Source organism: Temnothorax nylanderi, unplaced genomic scaffold (assembly GCF_030848795.1).
Source record: "Temnothorax nylanderi isolate EJ_2023f unplaced genomic scaffold, tnyl_v1.0 TNYL_tig0083_pilon, whole genome shotgun sequence".
Classification (NCBI taxonomy): domain Eukaryota; kingdom Metazoa; phylum Arthropoda; class Insecta; order Hymenoptera; family Formicidae; genus Temnothorax; species Temnothorax nylanderi.
Genome location: NW_027249145.1, coordinates 377633 through 402815, shown reverse-complemented (window position 1 = coordinate 402815; position 25183 = coordinate 377633). Strand labels below are relative to the sequence as shown.

At 31.1% G+C, this 25183-nt stretch overlaps 2 protein-coding genes and 1 non-coding gene across 4 annotated transcripts in view; 1 reads left to right on the top strand and 2 right to left on the bottom strand.

Annotated features, from left to right (window-relative positions):
* The window catches only part of Numb (NUMB endocytic adaptor protein), a 59635-nt gene that overhangs the window by 26982 nt on the left and 7470 nt on the right, over nucleotides 1-25183 (bottom strand). The window contains exon 2 of one of the 2 annotated variants that reach the window (XM_071709984.1): nucleotides 5939-5983. The exons of the other annotated variant lie outside the window; for it this stretch is intronic. The gene's annotated coding sequence lies outside the window, so the exon portion shown is untranslated. The remainder of the gene's footprint in view (nucleotides 1-5938; nucleotides 5984-25183) is intronic. 2 annotated transcript variants of the gene reach the window in all.
* LOC139774594 (uncharacterized) lies at nucleotides 11031-14328 on the top strand. Its single transcript, XM_071709994.1, has 4 exons — nucleotides 11031-11153; nucleotides 12672-12821; nucleotides 13511-13792; nucleotides 14009-14328. Exons 1-4 carry the CDS (start codon nucleotides 11109-11111, stop codon nucleotides 14198-14200), a joined length of 669 nt encoding a protein of 222 aa, XP_071566095.1. The 5' UTR covers nucleotides 11031-11108; the 3' UTR covers nucleotides 14201-14328.
* On the bottom strand, nucleotides 20627-20790 carry LOC139774601 (U1 spliceosomal RNA). The gene has a single exon (XR_011718621.1). It is a non-coding gene; the product is annotated as a U1 spliceosomal RNA (small nuclear RNA).

Sequence of the window (25183 nt, the reverse complement as noted above, 5' to 3'; positions counted from 1 at the left end):
GCGATACGTGGATTTACTTTCCACGTTTAAGGGCGCGCGACGAAAATGACGAAAGAAATCCAACATCTGCCTTTGCTCTCCTACGTCCTCTCGTGCTTCCGTACCTACTCGGATTCGAAAGCTAAACACGATATTAAACGCAGGAAATTTGTTCTCGAAAGAGATTTTCTATATTTATAATAAGCATAAAAAAATCTGAACTTTGATTTAGAAGGAATTCAAGGAGTTTTAAAGGAACGGCTATTATAATTAACAATTAAAAAATAAAAAACATTGGTGTTTATAATTTTATTATAACATATAATAAACACAAAAAAACATGGGAGACAGAAAAAAACATAAAATAAAGTACAGCATTTTGTCCAATTTTATTTTCTTTGCAATTTAACAAAGAGCTTCCTCTTAATAATACAAAAATATAAAGAGCTAGTTAATTAACTTGAAGTTATCTCTACTTCTTGTATTAAGAAATCTTTTCATACTAAGAAAAAAAACGCGTTTTCCTTCTTCAAGAATCATAAAATATAAATATGAGACTTTTTTTTCCACCGCCGTAACAAAAATAACTTCGACCGATAAAATTAAATGTCCCGTCCTTCTTATTTACTTCGTCGTACTTGACACTGTATTATACGTATATATTGCAGAGCGAATGATATCATTATTTTAGCACACGTTGATCGTGGCCTTGTCCCTTATTTCTGCGTGCAGTAGAAATCTCCGCGGTCCGGTCGCTTCGAAAAAGGTCGTAAGCCGCAATCGCGCGTCGCCCCAGCTGCGACTATTTCGGTCGAATTCTTTTTCACGTTATGCGCACAGCACACTCAGTTACGCACGTACAAGAGTATTTCACAATACGTCGCAGCGGCGCACGCACACACGGAACACCGGGGCGTTGTGTGTGAGCACAGGTGTAAAGAGTAACGAACGGTAGGTGCACTTGTGTCTCGCGATCGGAGGGCGACTCTCAACATCTTCCATGAAACCTGCAACTGCGACCACGGTGACATAGGCCATTGCTATTCCGGTAGCACCCTTTATGTTAGCGCCCTTTACTCGTCGTGCGAATCGCTGGACCTTTAATATTCAATTGGCATGTACCGTAAAATTATAGGTAAACTGAAGAAAAATTGGATGCAGTTATGCAATAAGAAACCAAGCGCCATATTTTCGCGATTTTTAGTTCTGTATTGATTTTTGTTTTATATTGTGAACAGAAGACTTTCTAAAAATACATATAACACGTGGAATTGTATTTAAGGAGGATTATAGTTCGGTCATATTTGAGATAACGTCGGCGCAGAATTTTATTTTTAATATTTCGAAATTTACTTTAGCGGAAAAGTAAGCTTTTGGAGTTAATTCCGCATTGCAGAACTGCATCCAATTACAAAAACATTGATTAATATCGGTATTAAAGGATAAACGTCTGATTAATATGATATAGATTTATTCAATTTGAAATAAGTTATCCAAGAGTTTCATTAAAAAATTTATTTTTCAGTAACTATAATTGTAAACAGTATCTATAAATTAAAATATAAAGCGTACAATTTTGGAAATGAAATATATATAAATAAAACATAAAATAAATACAAGTTTAAAAACTCAATTACACAATCCTAAACAACTCTGAAAGCTTTTAAAATATTCAAAATAATATGATACTAACTTCTTTTCAAACTTGAAAAATATCAGTAATAATATTAGCTTTTTCAGTGATGAGTTTCTCTTTTACCAACATCGAACGATAAATTCGGTGAAAATATGTTCTTCCAATGGAGAGAACTTCCGAGAATATAAACTTTTTAATATTTTCAAGCTGGTGGAACTTTAAAATTTACGTGTCGATACGTTTTCCCAACAAGTCTCCTCTTACTACATTTTCATAATAATAATAATATTTTAACGATATATATATATATAGATATAAAGGCAAATTTTATGTGAATTTTAAGAAGCATAACGAAGATATTGTCAAACTAAATGTATTCACTTACAAATTATAGGTGACCATATACAAACGAGTTCAAAATACTCGTCCACAAGTTACGACATGTGATGTGACATTTGATAATAACCGGTTTCGAGAATATAGCATACTGCATACTATTGCAAAATCTGTTTACTACCGTATCAACAGACGAATAATTGCATTACTTTACATGTGCAAAAGTACATTATGTCACTTCAACCGTCGCGTCGGTTCGCAACCATCAGATAGATTTATTACGATGAATACCTCGTTAGAAACATACAAATTTTCATAAACTACATTTGACAAAGCGGAAATAGTAAATTAATGATTTTCCCGCTGTTGAAAAATAAATCTTCGCAAATATTAAGTTATATTTATTTTAACGTAAAATAAATTTTTGTTTATATAAAATACATGTCTTACTATATATATTAATTACTGCACAGATAACATTTAAAATTCATAAAAATAAAAATATATTATTCTTTAATTGAAGTAATAAAAATATGAATGTTTAAATAAAGACTGCCATCTCTTTTTAATGCCTTCAAGATAATAATAGTTATTAAAATTTCTGGTATTGAAACTTTATCATTAAAATATCGATCAATTTCGTTATAGCTGTCAATGTTTATTATGACGGCCAGTATATATCTACCGTTTGAACGTTTCTTCCGTTGCGGAAAGAGCATGAGATAATAGCGTCCTATATAGAATGTATGCGTCTTTCGAGTCTTTCTCGCACGTGCGTTCACGGTCGCGCCATATGGCTGTGACAAAACCACATGCCGGTATATTCCCATGCATATCGAGCTAGCAGGTACCAACGGGCGCATGTGTTTTAACGTATATCATCTCTCCGTGCAGAATTTGGAGCGTAATTATCGTACTTCGGTAATTAATGAAGGTGCAAGCTAACGTAGATTTCGTAAACACCTTTTCCGCATGCAATATTGCAAGGAGATTATTTAAAGCTTAGATGTTTCCATCACACAAAAGGCGGAGTTATAAAGTAGCAATATTATAGACGAGACAATTAGAAGGAATCTTAAGACTTCTATCTTCCTCTTTGTAAATAGAAATATGGTTAACTGATCACGTTACATATAATTATGTGAATATATTTTATGATTGAAATAAAGTTAATTTCATTCATAATAAGAATTTCTTAGCGCAAACATATTATAATAATGATTGTGTAAATTAGATATATAATATCGCAATTCCAAGCAATTTTTATAGTTCAAAAATCATGATACGTAAATTTTTAGATCCTTGCTATATTTAGTCACCAGAACTTCTTTGACTGTTTGGAGAAGAGCTAAAACTTTAACAGCATCGAAATTCTAAAAATGATATGTTAACTTCACAGAGATCGAATCATACGAATTTATGTGAAGTCCGAATTTAATATCATAGTGAGAGCTATAGTGACGAGGGAAACCATCACGCCAATACGATACACGAGTCCCAGGAGTCGTGTCCTCAATTAAAATTTATTCATTACGAGTATCCGTTGACATACTGCTAAATAGGTGGAAGCAATGGAATGTTTGATACGTTGAACGTGTTCGCTAACAGCGAATGCAGATATTACGCATTTGCTCTGAATTAACGATTAAATGTTAGCAGGTCAATTCGAAGAATTAAATTGTTTGATCGTATATTTAACGTTTTCCAACATCACGTGCGCTTGTGATTAAACCATATCAAATATAGATTTCAATTTCATAAATAAACTGTAATTATTCGAAGCAGATCAATGTGGCTTTCAACATTTCTTTTTATTTCTCACTTTACATATTTGTTTTTCATAAAATTCTAATTATTAAATTGATTATTCTTTCGTATAATTAAAATGATTGTTGTTACTACTTAAAGAAAGAGATAACTAATAGTTTTTCCCTTGGAAGTATTAATTACGCAAAAGTCTAATATCACACTTGATAAGCATCATATGTCATATAGCGTAATCATGTAGGGTCTTAATAAAGAAATTGCTCCTGCAACCAGAAAAATGTCTTATTCGTGTTAATAACATAGTGTAAGTTATACAATGAGACCTTATTTATCTTACTCGGTGGTTGCCTTTGTTTCGAGCCTGACAGTTTCGCCGGTTAAGAGACTGCGCGCTAATGAGCGCTTTCTTCTGCCTCTTACTCGCTTCTTATCACGAATCAACTTTCAACTACAAGTCAGTAAATTAAGCATGACGCAAATTCAGTCTTCTAAGCATTATCCGATCCGGGAAGTCGTTCCTAATGGACAAGGTATTCGTGAGAATTGGCCGATAATCTCGGTATCGATTACCGCAGAAAGGTGAAAGAAATTGAAACCACTCGATAAGATGTAAATAATTCCTACAGATTTCTCTTCTTATTTTACTGTCGCTGAAAAATAGAATGCAGAAGAAGATGGAAGATCTGTCATGGGAATTTTGAGTCAAGGCCCCATAACCGCCCCTTCTCTCTCTCTCTCTCTCTCTCTCTCTCTCTCTCTCTCTCTCTGGTGTGCGTGGTGGTTCACACAATAAGTGCCGCGCAACAATGGAGCCACGAAGAGCATTGTTATTTGTACACGGGAATAAACGAGCATACACGCGCTTAATCGCGACGTGAAATCGGGTTATGGCAATTAACGAAGCATAACGTTTCGTCACCGGCCTCCCGCGCGTCGTTAAACGTTGATTAGATAGATAGACAAACCGATCCCCGAGTACGTTCGATGAACGACCGTTTCGTGAACATTCGATAATCGGCGGGATAACGGATGGCCCGGACATGTGAACAAATCCGAAAGGCTAAGGTGTGCTTTACGTGATGCGTCCGCGGTGCAGTTTCAATGGAAGTTATTGGACTTCGTGCCCATGATTTAATTAGCCTTTACAATAGTAGCCTGATGATCGACCTATCACCTTAATTAACATTGAAATTGTTAGTAAAATATTTTGGGCGTTTTAATACTGATAAATAAAGATATTTGTTTATTCAAAGACCTGAAATCTTGAATTGGAGAAGAAAGAGAAGGCAAGAATATTTCTATAACACTAAAAAAAAAAGAATTATACAGTAATAACGCTATTTTTTACAATTTTTTTAAAAACGTAGAATGTTATCAGTGAGTGTAACGTTCTATAGTACAATGACTCTGATATTTGTTCATATATTTTTAAATATTTGAACTAGGATATCTGTGTTGTCTTTCTTTCTAAATGTAAATGTATTTTATAAATGTATTTTTAAATATAATTTTAAGTATAAATGTTTGTTCCACTGTGTTCTGCATTCCCTATTAGAATATAATGTCTGTACCTTAATTTCCAAGAAAAAATATTATAACATCTTATTATATTTAAAAGTATCTAATAAATAGATTTATCAGGTTATCTTTGACATGTAATTTCTCTTGTAATGTGTTCTAGAAATAGTAGAAATCAATATATTAAGAGGCTTTGAACAAATTTTAAATTAATTTCTTCTTAATGTAGATTAAATAAATACAGAATCATTACTCGTTGCAAAATTTAATCCTTCGACATATATCGCACAATACTAATATAACATATCTTAATTAATTAAAATAATTTAATTTGTAGAGAATACATATATTATACTTGCTATTCATAAGAGCAGACAAGATATTACGCAATGTTGCATTACTTTTGCATCTAACTCACATCCCTATGCTCTATGATTATAAAATTTCGTATATTTTGTATGAAGAGCATATGAAATACCGCGAACATATGAAGTACCGCGAACACATGTCATCGATATGTACAGGAAATGAATCAGAATGAACGAGCAGATGTGTAGATTTTACTACCTATTCTATCACCACCCTAAACATTTGTATTTTTACAGAAAAATATGCAGGGGATGAAATAAAAATCAGGTAAAATATAAGTGTAACTTTCAAAACATGAAACCTGGATGGAAATATTGATAACTAATAACTTACCAAAAAATTTTTAATTTACTCCAGACCAACGGTTCACGTTTCTTTCTGAAAAATATAAAAATTATATATACATATATATTACACGCATGTAAAAGAAGAATTATAGTATTTTACTATTATTAATATACGTAAATTATCTAGGACAAAGATGACATTTAATTATAATACTTCGCTAAAAACCTAATACATTTAAAACTTCTCCCAAAGAAATGTTTGTAGCAAATAAAAAAAACATCTAAATTTATTTACTTAGATATAAATATAAGTTATAAGTTATATGTGTAATTTGCTAATTTTATCATTGAGCACACGAGCACTAAAAAAATTAAATCTATTGTTGCAGTAAGCAATGAGTTATCATTTAAATGAGAATAAAGTAAATAAATCTAACACTATAATTAATAATTAAAATTAATAATCTATAAATTAATGTATAATACATAATATAAAAATGTTTAATATTACTAACGTATACAAAAATAATAGGTACGTAATAGGTACATAAATGTTAACGTAAGATTTATGGTTATATATTTCACTCAACTCATTGCCAGAAAAGAATCAATTAGAGAACACTTTTGTGACGTCCAAATGTGTCCAAAGTCTGAAATTAATTATCCCTTGATGACACAATGCTCTGTATAACAAATAACAATTTTGATATCGCTATACTTAATGTACTGGCAATAACAGTAATTTATCGTTTTGTGAAAGAGAAAGAGAGGCAGACGGTTTTGATTTATTCTATATATATACGCATTGTTATGAAATTTGATAATTATCTCATTATCTGGCCAACATACGCGTAACGTACTCTGTAGAAAACTGGAATTGTGTGTCTGCCGTGATACTCACATTCGGAGGGAAAAAAAAATATATTCTCATTGAATTGACTCGGTGCGCGACTCCCAGGCGAGAAGACTAGTCGCCGATTCGTTACAAAGGAATCCCCGAGCTACTTGAACGTATACGTGCCCCATAAAAATGTGCGCGGCACTTTATATCGAGCGAGACCGTTCCCACGACACCCCGTGCGCCTCTCCTATGGGAATATTTTATAGGGGTGAATTTGTACGTACGAGCGCGAGCACGTGCGTATGCGTGCATACACATGCATCATACACATGCACGCGTCCCGTGAGGCTGGTTCTAACGGTAATCAACGTGCTCGCATTTTCACCGACGGGACACACTGATCTCAATAATACGTTTTGTTTCCGATTCCAATGCAGTTCTGATGGTCAATTAATTAAATGTATCAGAATTCGTAACTTCATTCGTCATAAAATTCCATTCGAAGCATGAATTTTCCACCTGAGTTATATCAGGTAAAATAACGTAGAAGAAAATTCAAAGGACAGTATATTATTTTTCTTCATCCTTTAAAAATTATGTCATTCTTGCGATCATAATAGTAACTAATCGAGCGTAATAAAAAATTCAGTGAAATTCATAACAACGAATTATTCCAAAGCAAGAAACAAAAGTATACATAAAAAAGGATATTTTGAAATTAATCTGAAAGCACTTAAGAGTTCTTATTGCTTCCCATATAATCAGTTGAAACATTCTCTAATCAAATCATATTTGTAATATTAAATACAAATTCCCTAATAATTACCTAAAAGCTTATAATATTGCAGTCTAGATCTAATATGGAAACTTTGAAGAAAGAACTTGACAACACAAATAATTCCTTTTGCGATAAAGTGAAAAACAATATAAATAATGCTGTTTTAAAGACCATTACACATTTTAAGTTCTGTGTAGAAAAAATGACCGACGCGACGTTGCGAATATAAACTTATTTCTAAACTAAATTTCTTAAGCCTTTGAGGGAAGTCTCCTAACGAAGGAAATTCAATACACTAAGATAATCATCTTATAAAAAATTTCCTTTAATATGCATGTTTACACTCTAAAAATAAATTAATCAGAAAGAAAAATTAAGAAAATCATAAATAGATTTAATCAGTGAATTAAAAATATCAATGTTTATTCATGTAGAACAATAAATGCATTGCCTATTCTTTAAGAAACTTTTTTTTTAAGTTGTCTTAATTTATTATTAAATAAAATTAATGTTGTAACTAAATAGCTGAAGAAGATATTAAATATATTAATAGAAAAAAATCTATGATTTATTGTAGAATGTCAACGAGGAGTTGCATCGTAAAGTTCCTAACTTTGACGTAAAATTTTTGCAATTCATTAACAGTATACCTATATATACAAAAATTGGAAAAATGTACAATCGAACATACCACGATCAAACGACAAATCTCCGAATCTTTGACCAGCTAATAAACGATGCCTTCAGGATAAATAAATAATTTTCATTCAAATCGAATAAATGGTCTAACGCAGAATTACCATTTATTTTAAGATAATTTAATTTTAATATATTCTCATACATTTCGAAAGTTGTCATACACAAAATTCAGTTATTAATAAATATGTCATAATAACATTTTTAACGAAAGCCTTTTAAAATAAAATAAACCACTGCATACATCTATGATAGCTGCATTAATGGCAAACATCGCAATATTGCAATATTTCAAGGATATTTTTGCTACCTTATCATTACTATATGTAATCGCTGCCTATCATTCTCGCATATTTAATTATCAATGGAAATAAAATTTATTCAATATAGATAATTTATAATTCCCACATTACTCAATATTATGGAATACCAAAGAAAATATGAAGAACGCCCTATAATATTTAAGAACTATAATTATCAGAATGATAAATTTCTTTCGCCAGTACATAGAATAACAATTAAAGTAATTTAAATCGACCTGACTGGCAATATATATAACGTCTTTTCGATATGAACATTGAAAAACTGTGAGCCAACTTGCTTTGTCGGATTCACACAGAACTTTTTTCGGATCAATCATCGAGACATTATTAATTTCAACCATGGGTTTTGGTCAGTTGATGTAATTTCTAAATTAACTATAATTATAATTAAAGGCAAATTTTACTATCTGAGAATGTGAGATTAATAAATAGAGATAATTGATTTGACTGGCAAGTGGCAAAAAAAGCAATAGAATATAAGAGAAAGACAGAATAATAAAATAAAGAATAAAAGAATAAGATTAAAAGAATAAGTATAGATTTTAATATTAACAAATTAATAAACAGCTATACGAGTCAGGCGCGGTAATACGTGGTGCGCAAGTAAAGAAATTAATAGTTACAGAAGTAACGAATTACAATGTATATAATATACATATATACATCTATTCCAACTTGATAAACTGCGCGCCGATTATTTGTCGGACTTGAAACACAGCTGTCGTTGGAACATTAATACCCTTCCCTCCTCGGAATTTAATCGACGCGATTTAATTATTTTAAAAAACTGTAAAGAATCTATTGCGAAAAATATTACCTCAGCCAGGATTCGAACCTGGAACCTCCCTCATTCCGTGAATCACGTCGATTTAATTCCGGAGAGGGAAGGGTATTAATGTTCCAACGATAGCTGTGTTTCAAGTCCGACAAATAATCGGCGCGCAGTTTATCAAGTTGGAATAGATGTATATGTATATTATATACATTGTAATTCGTTACTTCTGTAACTATTAATTTCTTTACTTGCGCACCACGTACTGCGCCTGACTCGTATAGCTGTTTATTAATTCGTTGACATTTTCACGAGTCTAATGACATATTTGATTTTAATATTAGATATATATATAGTAAAACGAAATAGTACTCATTGTCAGTGATTTGTCAAGGAAAAGATATTGATAAATACGTTAGCGTGTATATACATTCAAACATAAAAATCGACAGTAATGTAAGATACGTTGTAAGAATACTTTGAGCTGAAATTGCCAATTCTATCGACATTACAAAATAATTTACACACAACCAATTAACTTTGTCGTTGCAAAGGTTAAAACAGAGCAACTTATATACTCCATGCATGAAAGAATTTTATAACGTCATCAAGAATGGTTATACACGTGAAGAGTTGCAAATTCATGCAAATCGTAAAATATGTACTTCATGCAAATTTCGAACAATAACTGCACAAGAGACTGCTGAGTCATTTACATTATACTGCAATTTCTTCTATTAATGACATTAATTGAAGATTATTGTATAAAATTATAAATATTTCAATGTTTGGCTTATTACATTTATTACACAAATTGTTTGAATTTACGGAAATGTGTCACTGAGAAAAAAAATTAACATGTTCAATGCGCATGACGCGGTTCCGCGCTATTGCATACTTCTTAGCAATGCGCATGGATCCACGTCTACAAAAAAAATTACGTGTCTTAGGTATAATATAGTGATAAAGACATATAAATATCTATGTATAATTATAGACATTAAAAGGTCTATATACATAATGCTGACCAATAATACAATATATACTTTCAAAAATCTTGTTTTAGTACCGTTTTTGATGAAACCAAAAGAATTTAGGAGCAATTAACATGTTAATAATTTTGGTGCTTACATAAAAAATAATTCCTCAAAGAAATTTCAACTTGCATTGAATTTTTAAACAAAACTTGTAGTTAATTTTTTGAAATATTTAGAATTCCTTGATCAATGTTTTTATTTAATAATTATTAGATTTATTCTAATATGTTTTCTCTTTCCACTTCTAATCAATCTTCACAACAGTAGCTTTTCACAGCTTACAATAGCTGTATTGCAAATAATAAAAATTATAAATAATATTTATTTAATAAAATATTATTAAACGTGTGACATTTTTTGTGAGAAATTGCATTACAAAATTCTCTTTCATTTATGTGTCCCATTATTACACAACAAAATAGACTGTTTTAATAGTTCTATAAGTTACATATTCATATATAAGAGGTATCTAAAATTATTATAAGCAAATTAGATGAAACATGGATATATATCATAATGTATCATGAAAAAATTAACTAAAATTCTCTTTTGAGTAATGTATTTTGTTCGTCACTACTATTTTTTTGCTTTAGCTAATTAGAGTAATTGCATATTAATGTAAGTATTGACAGCTTGACAAGTTAATTTGCATATCACCACGATACCTAGAAGTTGGAAGCGAATATCTTATATAAACGCGAATTTTACTTCAAAAATAAGAGTATTATTCTAGAAGTCGCAAGAATAAGTAATACGCCAAGTTAGAACAATGACAAAAATTGCTATCATAAGTTGCGTCATCGTAGCTGTTTGCGTAAGTTTCTCGATTTTTTATCTAAAACAGTTGTTTGGATTATAAAAATTTAATATTTATCAAAAATTTTAAAAAGTTTTATTTAAGGAGATTGAATGCTCAAATCAATATGATAAGAATTAGTTCTTGAGTGACCCTAAAATCGCACGTTTTTAGCCTATTTTGGTGGCCCTCGAAATTTGAATCAAATTGTATGCCAAATGATGCTATATGATGGGACATTAATCTCAAAAAAATTTAAAGTTGAGCATAGGGCTAGTTTTGAAGATACGCGGGGTCAAATGCCCAATATTGTCCAAGTACAATAGATACAATAAGGAAGTTAAAACTTCTTTGATAATAGTGATATTTTGAGTAAAATTAGTCCGAATAGTTCTCTGACCACTGTATTAAAAATCCACCTCCTCCATCCCTGTTGCTTACTTTTTTAAAGGGGTAAAACTACCCCCTAAAAGAAGTTCTTGCTGAATTTCTGGAAAACGGATAGAGATACGAAAAAATGTTTCAAATGGAAGTTGTTTGTCTAGGAATTCTGCACAAAAAAGGTCTGTTTCATTTTTTTGTACAACTCACTCTTTGGCCGGAAACCGTGCCTAAAAAAAGAAAATTTTTGAAAATAAAAGAAATCCTCTTAAGGAACTATCATTACAAAAATAAGTGTCGCTATTTTAAGATATACAATAATTGTAAAAAGATTTTAGTTATCTTAAGTATTGCGAAGTGTGATATTTACATCGCATATGATATTTAAAGCATCTTATATCAAGATACTTAAGATAATGCAATACTTAAAATAACTAAAATTCTTCTACAATTATATCTTAAAATATTGACACTTATTTTTGTGATAATAGTTCCTTAAGAGAAAATTCCCTTTATTTTCAAAAATTATCTTTCTTTAGGTGCCGTTTCCGGTCAAAGAGTAAGTCCTACAAAAAAAATGAAAGAAACCTTTTTTGTCCAGAATTCCTAGACAAACAACTTCTATTGTAAACATTTTTTCGTATCTCTATCCGTTTTCCAGAAATTCAGCAAAAACTTTTTTTGGGGGTAGTTTTACCCCTTAAAAAAGTTAAGCAACAGGGATGGAAGAGGTAGATTTTTAGTACAGTAGTCAGAGAACCATTCGGACTAATGCTATTCAAAATACCACTATTATCAAAGAAGTTTTAACTTCCTTTATGTGTCTATTGTACTTGGACAATATTGGGAACTTGGCCACTTTGACCCCCCCCCCCCCTCGTATCTCCAAAACTAGCCCTATGCTCAACTTTAAATTTTTTTGAGATTAATGTCCCATCACATAGCATCCCATCCCCTCTCGCCGCCTGCCCCGCAATGTGTGACGGCAACCAACCTCCTTAATATTTATTTTATAAACTTATAAAGTGATATTCTCTCTTTCTCCCTCTTTCTCTCTCCACTCTCCCCCTCTCTCTGCACTATTTGAAATAATTATACATATATGTCTATATGTCACATATTGATATATTGATCAAATTATTTATTTAATTCTAGGTTTTTCAAACAGCAGGAGCTGGAATTTTTGATACATCGGGGCTAGATTCCATATTGGGTGGTGTGAAAAGCGGAGTTACAGATGCGCTTGGAAATGTAAAAAAGATGGAACAAGAGGTCGAAAATCGTGGAAAGGGATTAATTTCTGACGTAAGATTTAATTTAAATTTGGCTATCAAAATGTAAAACATAAATATGAAGTCGTATAAATAAGTTATATATATTTCTATATTATTCCATATTCAGAAATAAACAGTTTTAACTTTAATTTATATTGCGGAGCGAAAATATTATATTTTATATATCAGATATTTTATTAAATTATATTCGTAAAAGTTTTTATTCAACCCATTTTTTATTCAACGATACATCCAATTATATTTTTAAACCGGTATATTTATGTTTAATACACACGTTGATTTCAAATGGTTCATCTATACCATTAAAAATAAAAGCAAAAATAAATTAAAAAATTCAATCGTATATCAATGTTGATAAACATAGATATTACAGATAAGTAGCATTCATAAAATTACAGTAAAAATGCAAAGAATAATTAGATGTCCACTTTCATAATCTCATAATGTCATATGATTTACAACCAAGTTTATAATAAAAAAATAGGAAAATGTTATATCTCCTTCACAAGAAGTAGGTATTAAATACCTATTCAATCACTGGTATTTTGAATAAAATTCTATACTTTAGTTTATTTATTTTAGAATGCAATACGATTGAGCCTCATGGTATCTTAAAAAAAATTAATTTTTATGAAGAAAATTTTAATGACAATGCTTCAAAGTTACATGCTGCTAATTTTTAAAAATTTATATTGACAGATGCAAAATAAACTTCAATCATCCAAATCTCAACTTCAGACTTCTACAGGATGCACTAACGTATACAGCGAAGCACAACAAATTATCAATAATTTAATAGCGACTTTCCAAACCTGTATTTCAAATGAAACACAAGCTCACAGTGCAGACATTCAAAGATTGTCCGATGCAGTAAATAATCTGGCAAGCGTTCTAGGAAAAAGTTTTCAAGATGCTGTAAGCTGTTTCCAGCTACTCGTAACTCCTTGGGAAATAACTAAAATAGGTCAATGCTTCAGTACAGTAAGTATATGTCAATTAATTCTTATCTGTCTTAATTCTTAAATAAGCATTCTTATTATAACAAATTTGTAAATATTTCTTATAATATGTAAAACAACACCAATAATATTAAATATCCTCTTGCATTCTAATGCATTGAAAACTTTTATACCAAACTTTGATTAAATTACAATTTTTTAAAAGACTGTTTTAAAAAAACCTAATATACTTTTTCAGATTCCGCAAGACCTTATTAAAGTACCTTCCATAATTGGGGGAGCTGTGCTTGCTGCAAATAAACTTGTTCAAATTTTCCCAGATGTGGGAATATGCTTTCAGAAAGCGATTATCCAATCAGTCGGTTTAAATGCTGCTAAACTCGTCAAAGACGCGCAACAATGCTTCACAAATGTTCTTCAACCATTTTAATCGTAAATCATTTATTGATTAATGTACTTCTATTTTTAACTATGTATGTATATGTATTACAAATTACAATATATACATATATGTATGTATATATTGTAATATAATAAACACATAAATTACACACATTACCACTGAGAGTGTATTATATGATGCAAGATTCTTTTCTTACACTGCACATATATTTTCCAAAATATAAAATATAATCAATAAATAATAACATTTGTGTTATGACTACCTAATTAAAGAACTAGATTATATAGAATACCATGGTATACATTACAGATAATTATACAAATCTGAAGAGCTTAAATTGATTAATTTTATTATGTTGCATTTCAATAGACAGTTTAAAAAATTATATACTTGCTCAATAAAAGCAAAACTTTGCTCAAAGAATTTTTTTAAAAAATTTAATAAAACAGGATTTTAAAAATATACACAGTTATCAAAAGTAATAACAAAATATACACAACTAATTTAAGAAATAAAATTATATTAATAAAAGCGCCTTAGATATAATCAGTAAATGTAAATGTATGATTGACAAACAAAAGAGAAAGAGTAAAATGAAGGAAGAATGTGAGAGTATCTGGCAGAATAAAAAAGAGCGAGAAATGAATAAGTAAATGAAAGAGTGAACAAGAAGACACACATCCAAGAGAAAAATATCACGGAGTTGTGAACGTCGTGTATGACACAAAACAGTCGGATAGGTGCGGCACAACGACGCGACCAAGAACCGATCAATGTCACCATTGAACCACAACGTTCATATTGTTTTCATTACAGGAGGCTACACAATAATTAGACTGTAAAAGAAACATTTGTTTTCTCACGTTAACCGTGTTGATGTAAATCAGAAGGCACTGTTTAATAGCGCGTTTCGATGAAATTTATATTCTATGTTAGACAACGGTAATTTTTTCTTCGTCAATAACCTGTTATTTTGCATACATAAAAAATATCACAAACATGGCAATTGCGTACTGAAAGAAGTAAACCAAACATCACTGCTCCCGGTGATTGCTACATGATTACTCATCAATAGCTGAGTAATCGTATTAATTATAATAATGTCACTCACGGCAGGAAAGCACAGAAAGCAGTAAAAGTGATATGAATTGTGAACGCGTCATAGAAAACAGGAAGTGCAAAAAAATGTAAAATGTTTTCAGGAAAGTGAAAAATGATCCTGAAATCGAAAGTATATGCTATCGCATAATTAATGACTAGCAATTTCTCATAATCATTACTTAAAGACAGAAAAAAAGAGACTGTTGACACAACAAATTTTGCTCTATTCTAAATGATTTCACCAATTATTATATGTACAGGGTATTTTAGTGGCCAAATTGCGCCATCAGTGTGTTCTATAAATAAAAGTAAGAAAAAATGTTATATAAAATATACAAGAAACTGTCATACCGTTTGGTAATATGTTTAAAAAAAATTGTCAGAAATCTTGTCATTTATTTATGTGTGGTTACAATACCTAATAATATTATGCCGATCTTAAATGCCTTGCCTTGAATTTGAATAATTAACTGGCTCTTTTACACATACATGCCAAGGTTTTCTTTTAATAGCGCGTACGTTTCATAAAACCAAACCATCTAGTAGTTAGCAGTGCCATCTATCTATAGGTAAGTAACGAAAGAAAATTTATTATAGTGACAAATTAACATATTTTTTTTTTAATTTAGTTGGCAAAATTTTTCTATTACCCCCATGAAACTGATTCCGCTGTAGCATTGGATAAATTGAAAAATTATTTATAATAGCAGAATTTAGTTAGTTTCTTCTAAAATATGCAACAGCAATAATAATTTTACACACATACAGAGGCCGCGATTTTTATTTTTTCATATTTTTGTCATATATATTTAGAATAATTAGAATTAAAGGTAAGTAGAGGGTATAATATAATAAATAAGTATATAGGATATATAATATAATTATATATATTAAGATTACCTATAACAGATTTACAGATTGTTATTTAAATCTATATATTTATTTTTTCAATAAAATATCACGTCTCACGTCTATCACGGTTCACGATATTTTCACAGTAAATCTTTAATTATATGAATAAACATTTCAAAATACTTCTAAAGCAATCGTGGACAAAGCGCTTTGTTAACCAAGTTGCAGCAAGAACTGGCAACAAAGCAAAGCATGAATGAAGTTCGTCAACCTCCTGTTCGAGTCATATCTTTGTCACTGCACAACGCCTTAGTGCAATCAAACCTATCTACACCGCATCGTAGGAATGAATGGTTGCCTATAACACAGCGCGTAACACCTTAGCATCTGCTTATCACACACGTCTCTATATATAAATAAATTTATTTATGTACATTTATGTAAACTATTATTTTTCAACATTATTTTAGTAATACAAAATTTTTACGTTTTTCTCTTTATTTAGATGGCGTTATATTTCACAAAAAAATAAAAATATCTTTTCTTTAACAAGATTTTGATTAAATGAGATTTCTTTAATTTAAGTAAGAAATATTATAGAGCAAAAAATCGTTTGATGTCTGTATTAATAATAATCCACAACTCAATTTTTATTAAAGATAAGCTTTTCATATTAAAAAAAGAATTAAAGAAGAATTTAATAATTAAGGTAGAAGTATCTTTTTTGTTTAGCACATATATATATATAAGACCCCGTTTAATCCATTTCAGTGCTATTTGTCTCGACTCGTTTTCTTAAGTACAGTCAGTAATTCTCGAAAAGAAGATGGTTCGTGATGATGAGAAAATGCCATCTCAGGCACGCTCGTACTCAAGGACCTTTTGAGATTAAGCATTTTTCTTTTTAACAAAAATTGTATATCAGCATCCTCTTCAAATACCAATTCACGTTTATCACTAATTTTAAAGAGAAAGAATCTATCATTAAGAACTCAAGAATAAACGTGCAACTAAGATAACTCTATCAATCGTTAGTATTTATTTTATATATATGTATATATACTATAAAAGCTATAAAACATGTTCCAAAATATGTACCACACATATTAAATCGATATCGAATATCAATTTCTTTGTTTTTCATAGAAATCTATTTATTTTCTTTAATTAAATTGTTTTAATTGTAATAAAAGATTTTAAAAACCTCTTAAATCTTAATAAGTACTATTTATTAAATTTTAATATTTTATAATAAATACTTTTGATTAAATTTTTTGACATCACATATGATCCATATGCTGTTTAAAGAAATTTACAAATTTTTCTACGTTTCTTTACGTTTAATTCATTTTTGGACAATTTTAATTTTATTTTTCTCCGTTATTGCAAGTGCACCGGTATGAACATTAAAACAAAGCACCACATACATTCTGCGTCTGCACGACAGTTTTACAGTATTACCAAGAACTGTCGTGAACGCGAGTATGAAACCACAAATCCATGCAAACCACGAGATATGGTTACAAAGTCGGCGTCGAGTTGATAAAACGCAAATCTACTCACTCGCTGAGTGTAAATGCGTCCATTAATTCTTGTTAGTACAAAAATAGCAAAATAAACAAATACACTGGATTTTCAGTTCTTTGTTTTGTGAATTATATTATTTTAACAAATTAAAATTTTTTATTAGTTATTTTATGTAATGTTTTTATCAAACAAAACTTATTCTTCGAGTATAACACATAAATTGATAAATAAAAAGTAAAATGGCATCAGGAAACCGTCACAAACAATGAAATTAATGATTTAATCCAATATAGATAAATTGTTTCTCAAACGTCCATTTATCCAGCGATTCACACATCTGTCTTAATCTATAGTTTCAACACATAAACAATTAAAATCGACGTTTTGTATAATTTAAATATTGTTAGGAATTATTATAACTATTCACAATGCCTCAAAAAGCATTCATATATATATATACTTTTATGTACTGTTCCATACTGAAACGCATAGTTAAAGTCAATCATATAAAAATATTTCAAAATAACTGTTATTTATTATTCCTCGTATATCTTTTCAATATTTTTATAATAATTGCATTCATTAATTTTACAATTAGGCTAATTTGGCCAATAATAATTAAAAATGGCTATATTCATAATCTACTAATTTTAAATTGAATTTATTTTGCACGACATTTCTTTTATAATTATGCAATTAATATTTCGATATAAATATTCCCTTTACAAATTTTTTTTTAGATTCTTAAGAAACAAATTGTTTTCAAATTATTAAGTAATCAGTATACAATAAATAAAATATTAGAACTTACACTAATAGTGTATACCATTTAAAGTTTTTAATTTAAAAAACTATCAACATATACATATATAGTGTATATTCTAAAAATAACACACAAACAACCAGGAGGTAAAAAATTTAATGTATTATTAATATATACTTTCGAAAAAAGAACGCTTCTCTATTGACAATATAATAGATTCAACAATGCACGTCCCTCACGAATTTCATCAACGACTAGACATGTTTTGCGTTACGATCAAAGGATAATGGCAAGATGGGAAAACACAAGATAGGAAAAAGAAGTACCACGGATAGTAGGAGTTTCCCTACGTTCCTCTCCTCGACGATTTCGCATCCACCCACTCCGAAAATCAATACGTGCCGCGTTACAACGGATCTGTCCGCGGGAAGAAAATAGATCTGCACAATAAAAACTAATATAATTGTGTTTTGTCATCATTCTCGAATTATAATCCTAAATTATAGAAAATTATAGAAAAAAAGAAGAGTTCCATTGTGGCATTTATTCAAATCAGAAAATAATCGATAATATCTTTGCCACTGATTTGGTGAATTTAGTCAAATAGTAAAAATACTAAAGTAACGAAATTATAACTGACTGAATCAGTCAATGTGAGCATTGCTAAATCAAATGTAAAATACTGAAAAATTGAAACAGAGCAAATAAAACTGTTCATGTACCAGAGTTAGTACGGTACGTTTCTTATTTATGGAATAGCCATTCACACTATTTCCGTAGGTAGTACATACCTTATTTAATACACGTTTGTGTTGTTGCTAAATAATACTACCTTTATGTAATACTACAGCTTTCAATGAATAAACATGAATAGTACGAGAAAGCTAGAGGCAAAATGTATCATTGGCAAATTGTGAAATAAAACAAACAAGCGCGAGCACTGCCGACATTTCAATTTCACCAGGCATGAAAATTTTGTAATATGCGGCATGGAAAAAGCAGGAGCAAACCAATATCCAATACGCACACACGTATTACACTCTAGAAAGAAAACTAACCGCAGGTCATTTCGACATATAATTCAAATAGTTTCCGTAACGCATTCACGCTTTCTGTTCATCTCATTTTTATACCGATCGTATCTGCCAGGGGAATTTTATCATAAATCTCGCTAGAGACAATCGACGTAAAATATGTTACAAATTGTCGGCACAGTGATTTTACCGTCACTCATTATTTATGTGTACGTCTGGTTTAAAAAACTAAAACTATATTTTAATGAATTACCTCCATGAAATGTATGATGTGATGATATCAGATAATGAGTGTTTCAATGAATGTCATCAACAATTTAGAGATAAACGTATACGTATATAAGATTAAATCCCATTGCTCAAATGGCAGGATTGATAATTTAAGTTATAAAAGATTAGAAATTATGTATATTTTTACCATTTTATAGATTGCAGAAACTGTACGTGTACAATACACACACACATATATATATATAATAAACTTACTAATTGCTTAAATACATTTTCTTACAGAAAAATATATTCAAACAATTAATAAGTTTATTATACATTTTCATTTATACATGTATAGTAGCTACAAACAACTAATGCCTTTAACGATTCTACTTCTGAATTCTCTTCGGTTTCATTCACCTTGATCCTCTAGAGATATACTTGCGTCTATTTTATGACAAACGTAATTGTGCAACGATTTCAACTCAACTTTGAATAGAAACTAAATTTCAGAACATTTTATAAAAAATATTATTAACATACAGATTAGCAAACTATAAATTTGATTCAATATAAAGTAAAATACAATATAAAGTTAATTATAATAATTAATTTTAATTTTTTATTTATTTCTTTTAATAGCAAGTATAATCATCTCGTTACAATAGAATTCTTATTTCTTTACATGATAATAATAATCTTCATCTTATTTTGTAAAATTATTACAAAATTTATGTGTGAATAATGGTTTACTAAAAATATAAAGCAGCAATTTTCCAAAAACATAAAACGTTATTTGATAAATTTTTTATTTAAAAATCTTCCTTTAATTGCGAAAAGTGTTATTTTCTCAATGAAAATATAGTATCGAGAAGAATATAAAAACTCTTACTTGTGAGCAATGCGTGTGTTACAATCAGAAATTAGAAGAAATGTCCCTTTTTTATTTTTTAGTTTTTCATATCCGGGACAGCGCGTACGCAGATCCCGACTATCAAAAATTATGCGCTCGATATACCCACGTTAGGGGTATTCGCAAGGGTCAGCCTCACCGTGGTGCAATGGCAAGGCCTCGCCCAGGAGGAACCGCCTTCATGATCACGGTATCCTCCGCGCCAAGTAAGTTATAGAGCGAAGCTCCCGGGTATCTCTTTTAATTGCACTCGTGGCTGTTTTTTGCATACGAGAAACTGTTTATCATTCGACGTCCTCTAGCGGTCGCGATGCATTATCATTGCATCGGGATAAACAAAAAGTTGTCTATAGCAACGATTGAATTCTTCTATATATATGACGTAAAATAACGAAGGGCCTTTCGCGAAAAGGATACGTTTGTTAATTTCCATATGGATAATTTGAAGCGGCTTAAATCACATAAATAACCGGAGCAATGCTTGAGGTAATTCTGTCAAGTTTCGCATGACACTATGCATTCTATTTTGCTTCTATTTACATCTAATGGTCTTCCTGAATTATCCATATGTCATTGAAAATAGTACATCGTAAGAAGTCTAATAAATTTCTAAATTTAATTTAATTTGCGATAATTAAATTAACCAAAAATGATCCTAAACAGAATAATTATAAATCTCTGTATTGTTTAATTTATATGTAGTAGATATTGCATGGTCAAATTACATCTAAAAAATTCCTCGATTTTTATAACCTTCAAACTATTGAAACTATTGAACATACAAACTCGCGTTTGCAGTAACATAAAATGTTACGGCATTTCTCTTCGCAAGTTCTCGAAATTAAGGAGATTATTTTCTTGTTGCATTTCTCGGTATTTTCGCGTAATTCCCGTAATGAGATAAACGGTTTACACAAAGTTCACGTCACGTAGTTTAACAGACAACGAATTCTCCGGGAAATATACCATTGCTAATTCACGTTCTCGTGCCGGAATATCATTTCGGCTGTGTTTTAATTGCACGGAAATAAATAAATAAGCTTGGAGAGTTGAAAGCTGTGACGCAGAAGGGACCAGCAAAGCGATGAACGAAAACGTAACGTGCTCGATCTGCCGTAAATATTTATAGAGCCACCAGGTCTTTATACCAATTAACAAAGTTTATTTACAATCTCACTTCTAGCGAGAATGAAAAAATTCCTTTCTTCTCGCATCCGTGTGTTAAATAAATTTGCTTTTATTTTAACAAAAAAAATAAATCATTTTGTAAATAGACCAATAGGACACATACTATTAATTACTTTGTTAGGGATCAAATTCTTTAGAGTGTTTTGTGTGCAATAACGCAATTATGCAGAGATCTCGATTATTTTATGGCATATTAATTACAAAGTAAAATATACATAAATAAGATAATATTTAATATATCGAAATAAGGAAATAATTATATCAAAATAAGGAAATTCGAGAACTCGTAAAGCCAATATAAAATATAATTGCTTAAAAATGGTTTTTTGATGGTTCAAGACGATAGATGTTAGGATCGAGTTCTCTCGAGAAAGCTTCTCAAGTTTCCATACGTTTGCTGCGAAGTAACGTGGCAGAAGTAACGTTTGTATAATAGTCTCAACCATCTCTCGGGCGTCTATTGAATTTTCTCGATCCTTGTGAAAAGAAAAGTTTACCGGGAAATAGCGAGAGAAAGATTTGAAATGAAAGTTTTCGAGTTTCGATTCCCTGCAGAAAGAAAATTACTTGGTACATAATATGCACACAATATTACTCTTCCATTATAAGTAAAGTATTTTCTGTTGCGTATATAAATGTACAAAATATATTTAAATAATGTAAACGAAAGTACAAATAGAAGAAAAAATCAATAAAATAAAAATTCTTGAATATTTTAATAAAATAATATACCTAATAATAATAGAGAGCAATAAATCTTCACATCACAACGACCAAAAAAACCTCATCCTCTCGATTCATATTAAGAAGATACCGTTAATAAGCAACAGTGAGGTTAGTTTCGAAAAAAAAGGGAAAGAGAAATATCTGATATAAATTATGACTTAAATTAATTTGAGTCAAATATATTCGTAGACAATCGCGATGTTATGCAAGAAAGAAAATGGGGTAACCTTGCGATAATCCGCGACTAGTCGCGATTAATACTCAATGAGCGTACCCAACGAAGCGTAAATTTTCCCGCTGGGAAATATACGATTTCAACAAATTCGCGAGCACGGCGGCCTTGAGACTCGTGACAATATAACTGCTTAAACATTCGTGCCGAAGGTGGCGAGGTGTCTTCATTATTCAGTTTCGCCCCGCGCGCCCGCCTTTACTGTGCAACCTTTAGAGACGGTGGATTTGCGTAATACCGGATCGCAAGCCAACAAGGTCAATGCTTTACGGAACACACGTTTGCGCCATTCGTCATAATGCTATCCGTCATAAAGACGAGGCATTTTTTACTTTTTCTCGCACTATAAAGTGCGTGCCAAGAATTCAGAGATGAAAATACTTTGTGTGTATGTATATGTACGTATACATACGTATGTGCGAGCTATGAAGTATATAGCATACGTTAAATCATCTGCTACAATGTATGTATGTACACATGCGCACCTATTAAATCTGTGGTACTATATAAATCCCACTTCAGCATATTATCAAATCGATATTGCGGATTAAAGCCTGAAGCTTCATTCGCGTTGTCAAGTCGTGTCCGTTTGGTCAAATGAAATAATATTTCAGTGCACTTTAAATATTGACACATATTTGTAATGTATTCCTTTCATTTCGCAATTAAAGGCCTTCCAATTTGTATTTCAATATTATATATTTAATAATCATTTGTAATTTATTCAAAGATATAGTATTATCCCAGAATTTATTAATTATATTTGTTAGTTCGATTAATGATGTTTAAATAAATGATTTTTCCTTTTCTCAGTTTCTCTTTTTTTTATTTCAAATTTTTTTTTATTTAGTTTTCCTCGCAATGTTTGTGTTTAAAACCAGTCAGATTTGCCAACGTTATTCTTCAATTATACTTAAAACAATATTGCGCGATATGTGTCTATATCGTGGAATACGGTGAAAAGTATAGTGAAACCGATTCGATTTCGGTTTACAGAATGTATAGCGCGATGCTGCGTCAACACTATATATATAGAACTTGATATGCTGAGGCATGACGATTTAACCATATGAAAGGGATATGCATGTATATCCATGCATTATCAAGCATTCCGCGCGATTATAAAGTTTCAGAAAAAAGAACGTTCACCGTTAAAATAAAAATGTCAGCAATTTTTGTGTTTCGTGCTGCGTATATAACGGCCTATGATATTGATTTATCGACAATTTGATGAACTTATGCGAGAAATGTTCGAGGCCATTCAGGAAGAGAAAAGAGAAAGAGGCAGACGCGGTTACCCCACGTAGCTCGGTTACCGTCACGCTCTTACGATTAGGCGGCAATGCGAGAATGCCTTTCGTTACGTAAACACGTAAGCGAACGTAAATGTATCATGTAGATACATATACGCGTGGAGAAGCCCGTATTATTTTTCGCGAAACTCAGGTGACAGAGGGTGCTGCACCTTTCGCCGTATTCTCCCCGGTGAAAACGATAACCGAAGCCAGTCAAAAAATTGCGACAAGTATTGTTCGGTTTGCAACGCCCGTTCAACATGTAGTGTTTCTCACGTCGGAAAACGTTCACGCAAACGTTTTCGCATACTAACTGCGCGCACGGCGATACCAAATGTCGAATAATCGGTTCGCTATTTTTGGAAAGCAGTTATAAGTATAGTCAAAAAGCACTCTTATCCATCGGTAAAACCGTGTCGATTCGGTTAAATCCGGTTTAGATCCGTATCGTCGTCGATGTTTTCGAGTATTATAACGCGAAGGGTTATCGAGTTTCGAGAACCGACGCGTACCGAAACGCTGATACTGCATTGCAGCGTGCCGCGAATACCTGTGTCTTTTGACGCGGGTAACGTAGGAAGTACGACTGTGAAAATAAATGTCACGAGTAAACATGCACGGAGATACTGCATCGCGTCGCGACTAACGTGGCTATGAAATTATCACACGCATACAACGGTATCTATCGTGCATCGTTTCAGCGAGGCGGATCGGTACGAGATATTTCATTCTGTTTTCTCATATCGGGACTGCAGGTATGTAAATAAGTGACTTCAAAAGAATTTATTAACTCCACTAAAATGCAGGCTGCTCGCTGGATAGCTTCTGTCCGCCGATCAAATAAAAAGTAAAATAATCATTGTCAATAATAAAATAAAGAAAGGAAAAAAAATACAGAATACTCTCCTCTGGCTACTACGCGCCACTATAGTGGCTTCCCTCTAAAGGCTCTTTTGTGACGAAATACCATTATACTCTCTTTTGTACCTTCGTACTTCGTCGTTGAGGCAGAAATGTCGAAATTGTTTTGATCTGCATTTATTTCATCGAAAGAATGTTCGCGTTTTTCAGTCGCGTTCCGCGGCTAAACAGAGTGCTACAGCTCCGCATCCAACTTACAATTAGTCGCTCATGGCCAAAGAGTTAATTTAGTTAATTCAACAACA